This window comes from Xyrauchen texanus, chromosome 39 (genome assembly GCF_025860055.1).
Source record: "Xyrauchen texanus isolate HMW12.3.18 chromosome 39, RBS_HiC_50CHRs, whole genome shotgun sequence".
Taxonomy (NCBI): domain Eukaryota; kingdom Metazoa; phylum Chordata; class Actinopteri; order Cypriniformes; family Catostomidae; genus Xyrauchen; species Xyrauchen texanus.
The window spans coordinates 1,112,929-1,117,928 of record NC_068314.1 but is presented as its reverse complement, the minus strand read 5'-3'; the positions used below and the strand labels follow the sequence as shown (position 1 = coordinate 1,117,928).

The 5,000-nt window shown below is 39.7% G+C and overlaps 1 protein-coding gene across 2 annotated transcripts in view; it reads left to right on the top strand.

Moving 5' to 3' along the window:
- The window catches only part of sos1 (son of sevenless homolog 1 (Drosophila)), a 93,896-nt gene that overhangs the window by 16,684 nt on the left and 72,212 nt on the right, over positions 1–5,000 (top strand). For both annotated transcript variants that reach the window (XM_052111097.1, XM_052111098.1), the window contains one exon: positions 1–123. This exon is cut by the window's left edge and continues 21 nt beyond it. In XM_052111097.1, the coding sequence (XP_051967057.1) occupies positions 1–123 (123 nt within the window). The remainder of the gene's footprint in view (positions 124–5,000) is intronic.

Genomic DNA, 5,000 nt, shown 5'->3' with positions numbered 1-5,000 from the left:
CGTATTGTGGACATTCATGAGGTAACGGTGAAGCTGCTGGGCTTGATTGAAGATACGGTGGAGATGACTGATGAAGGGAGTCCTCATCCGCTGGTGGGCAGCTGTTTTGAAGACCTCGCTGAGGTGAGACATTCAGATCACAGCAGCATTCATAACACATCATCAAATCAAGCAATTGTTGACAGATAGCGGTTGACCGATTAGTGACAATTTTGCCGATACTGATAACTAAGGTGGTGGAAAATGCTGATAACTGAAAAATCATCCGATCATTTTAAATGTATTCAAGTGTTTTAAAAGGTTAGTCTTTCCTTACCGTGATAGGCACAAACATAGTGGCTACATGAGTCCAAAGCTAATAAAACCACAGGGGCAGTTGTGCAACCAAAATCCCAATACTAACCAGAAAAAAAGGTGAATAATGTGGGACAAATAAATATAAACAAGTCCTAAACACACTGGGGACTCTTATTTTATGTTAGCTCACACTAACACAGATAAGGGAAACAAAACATGCTCTCTTACAACCATCAACAATGTATTACAATATAAACACTATAAAGTAAACATTTTCTTAGGCTAATAAATATTATATGAGCAGTCAACAGTACTGATCATTTATCAATATACGCAATCACTTGTCGTAATGGGGAAAACGAGAGGCGGTGGAACGTGCTTTTACATCAATGAATGTTGCTGTACAGATGTAACAATGCAGAAGAAGATGTGCTGTCCTAATTTCTTAAACTGTAACCCTTTCCACTCAATTATTACTATTTATCACTTATTACTATTCTTGGAGATTTTAACAAGGCAAATCTCACCCTTGAACTGCCAAAATTCAGACAGCACATCACATGCCCCACCAGAGACAGAAATATACTGGATCATTGCTACACATTATTAAAGGATGCATATCGCTCTGTGTCTAAAGCAGCTTTGGGACTCTCTGATTGGAGTGTTTTTGAAGCTGCAGCCACAGCTCACAGATACTGTAACATCATATATCAGTTTCTGTGAGGATATGTGCATTCCTACTAGGACTTATTTAAAATACAACAACAACAAACCGATGTTTACAACAAAACTCAGACAGATCAAATCTTGTACTCAATCAGGCCAAAATAAAGACTGATAAAGCAGATCAGAGTGGCTAAAAGAAGCTATTCTGAAAAGCTGAAAAAACGTTTTTCGGCTAAAGACCCTGCATCAGTGTGGAGAGGCCTGAAAGACTTTACCAACTACAAGATGCCATCTTCCAACAACTGGCTGACAACCTGAAAGTGTTTTGCTGTAGATTTGAAAAACCCATTCTCACACCCCACACCCAGTCTGATCTTCACAGCACTCATTTACAAACATTTACACTTCCTGCCACCCCCTCCTCCCCCTCCTGCTACTCAACCTGCACTTAAAATCTGTGAAGATGATGTGTGCCGGGTCTTGCTGAAACAAAAGACAGGGAAAGCACAGGCCTCGTACAGAGTTTCACCCACTTGTCTAAAATCCTGTGCTGACCAGCTGGCCTCCATATTCACATGGATCTTCAACAGATCATTAGAGCAGTGTGAAGTTCCCTGCTGCTTCAAATGCTCCAAAATCATCCCTGTCCCAAAGAAACCAAAGATCAAAGGACTTAATGATTACAGACCTGTCGCCCTGACTCCATGAAGTCATTTGAGAGACTGGTGATGGCCCATCTGAAGGACATCACTGAACCCTTTCTGGATCCCCTTCAGTTTGCTTATAGAGCAAATCCTCTGTGGAGGATGCAGTCAACATGGGATTGCATCACGTCCTGCAACATCTGGAAAGACCAGGGACTTATGCAAGGACACTATTTGTTGACTTCAGTTCGGCTTTCAACATCATCATCCCTTCTATACTCATCCAAGTTGATGATGAGTCTGCATACAGAAGGGTGGTTGAACGGCTGGCCATCTGGTGCAGTCAAAACAACCTGGAGCTGAACCATTTTAAAACTGGAGATGATTGTGGACTTCAGGATGAACACCCCTCCTGAAAAGAAACAATCCTCTATCACCTTTCATCACAGTATACAGATGCAGGTGGCGCTGTAATGCAGCTGAGCACTCACACATGACCTCGTCTAATTTGTCTTCCCTAGTATTTTAGTGAATATCTCAGCCTCTGAGTGGACTAGAAGCTTAATCTAGGTGTCATTGGAAAGCTAAGGGATGAAACACACTAGACACATGAATGCAGACGCATCTTGCAGCACAAGCTCAATTTCATGCATAGTTTAGTTTTTAAATGTGTCAGACCGCAACGCATAACCTAATTCAAGTACGCATTGCATTCTCAGTGTTGCCACAAGGGGCGCTTTAGTGATATTAGCGTGAACTGTCCGCTTATACTGAAAGTTTTCTCTTCTAACTCAACTACTGTCATGGCGGTGCAACAGTTTGAAGAGAAAATTGCTGAGCAAGTAAATTAAAGTAAAAATATTTCTAGCAATTTACCTGAATAATAACACATCCAGTTTAATGGCGCAGATGTTTGAAGTGATCTCTATTGCCCCCTTGAGTAGTGAGGTTTGTTCCCATCACGGTAACGCAAGAATGCACATTAAGCATGTTTAACCGGACTGTGCGTTGGGAACACTGTGGCCAAGCGCTCGCATGTGCGCTCACGTCCTTTTCAATGATATTTAACATTTCATCATTGAAATTCGAGAACATATTTTGCACATGGATTGCATATTCATTTTTCTGCTGGATTGCATATTTTCTTCTGGGTCTTCCGAGACATAACATTGGATTATATTTACCCAAGCAAAAAGCTAATTTTGTGGAAAACAGCCTTAGGTAAGAGTTGATTTAGAGTTTGTGGCTACTTAAGGCTTACAGAAGCAGTGATAAGGGCAGACATGGGACGTTTGTCTTTGTTGTTTACAGAGATCATATTTCTATTGTAATATTTTAATCATTCAAACGTTATGATGTAATTTAAATAAAATGCATAATCCCATTCCTGAGAACGAGACCTTTCATTTGACAAATGATGTGTCTATTAATGTGCAATTTTGAAAAACCTTTATCAAACAGATTTTTTAGAAGTGCTGAAACAAAAGTGCTAATTACAAAAAAACATTTTAGGTCATTTTAGAGCAAATACAATAATATAAAATTTTCAAAAGGCTGGAAATTATTCAGATGTAATTTTATAGCAATATCGCACACCCCATTTAGAAAGATGTGCTTTCAAACAATGTTTTTTGTATTTATAAAACGTACAACATACTAGGTGCGCTAAAATCTGCATGGTGCTGATGCAGATTTCATTTCACTTCACTTTACAAAATGTGTGCATTTGGAACGAATACCCTGCAACATCATCAAACACAGACAACGCTTGATTCACACTGATTCTGGGGTTTAAGTAAGATGAATATATACTCGTGTAAATGCAAATAAATGTACTATAAATAACCTTACATCCATATATACTGTATAAGCAAGGGATAATCCACGGCTAGGTGTGCGTTAAGGTATTTTAATGCACGACATGGAGGCGTAGAACCACCCGAAGCAGAGCATTCAAATAGTTTAACGCACATCCAGCCATGGATTATCCGGTTTATACCATGTTCACTTACCAGCATTGATTATTTACTGCTGTCATTGATTATTACAGTGCACATTTTGTCTGGAAGAATAACAATAACAGTTAACATTATCAATGGGTCATTGGATCTAGATTTCTGCCCATTCTAAATCAGACACAGAGATAAAGTAGTGCAATAATATCAACGTTTAAACACTCTTTAAAAACTGTGAATTTAAATAATCCAGAAATAATAATAGCCACGTAATGTAGAAGGGTTGGCACTCCTCAGAACATGTAGTATTTAATTCCTATTCTTTGTAATTTTCACACGAATGAGGAAAAACTGGCGTTGCTGATATGGTAGTTGTAAAAGTAGCACTTATTGTACAAGACGAGGAGAAAATCATCCAAACCGCTATAAACCTGTAGACTTCGACCACTGAGACATTCACCTGATATCCAGTAATGCTGCACGATTGATTGAATTAAGAATGAAATCACGATGTGGCCTTGCTACTCTGTAAAAGCTGCATGTTATGAAACAGTCTCCATTCATTCAGAGCTTCAGTCAGTGATGTGTGATCGAGTGGCGCCCTCTAGTGCACTTGTAGAGCAGGACAGCAGTTTTAGAGGATGTGTATCATATTACAGTTTAAATTGTCTTGCCGGACAGCTAAAGACACATTTGATGGGTCTCAATTACCCTCCGTGTAAAACAGCTGAATATCAAACCAACCTTTCCTCTGAAGTGCTTTGGGTGAGTAATATGGGCTGATGAACACTGTTGTCTTTTTCGTGTTTCATGTAGTGCTTCACAGTTTATTTAAAGACAGCACTGCATTACTTAATGATGTTGTTTTGTGATGTGACATTTAATCCCAGCTCTGAGACTATATTCGTGTCTGGAAGTCATTTGAACAGGTGCATAAAACTCTCACAATGTCTCATTATGGAGGACAGTAGAGTAGGCGCATCAGTATAGAACGGTGATTAAAACTGACTGGATCTACCTGTATATTAAACACTTTTAACGCACACATTCCAACCAATCAGAATCAAGTATTCGAACAGACCATATAATACATCAGTGTGTATACTTCTGAAATTTGTATTTATTTATTTTATTTTCTCCAGTTTTATTCCCCAATATGGAATGCCCAATTCCCAATGTGCTCTTAGTCCTCGCGGTGGCGTAGTGACTCTTGAATCTCAGTTGCCTCCATGTCTGAGACCATTAATCCGCACATGTTATCACGTGACTTATCATGTGTGGCATCCACGCACAACTCACTACACGCCCCACAGTGAGCGAGACCGTCAATCGGTACTCACGACCACAAGGAGGTTACCCCAAGTGGACTCTACCCTCCCTAGCAACCGGGCCAATTTGGTTGCATACCCTGGATGCAAACTCAGGACTCCAGGTGTGA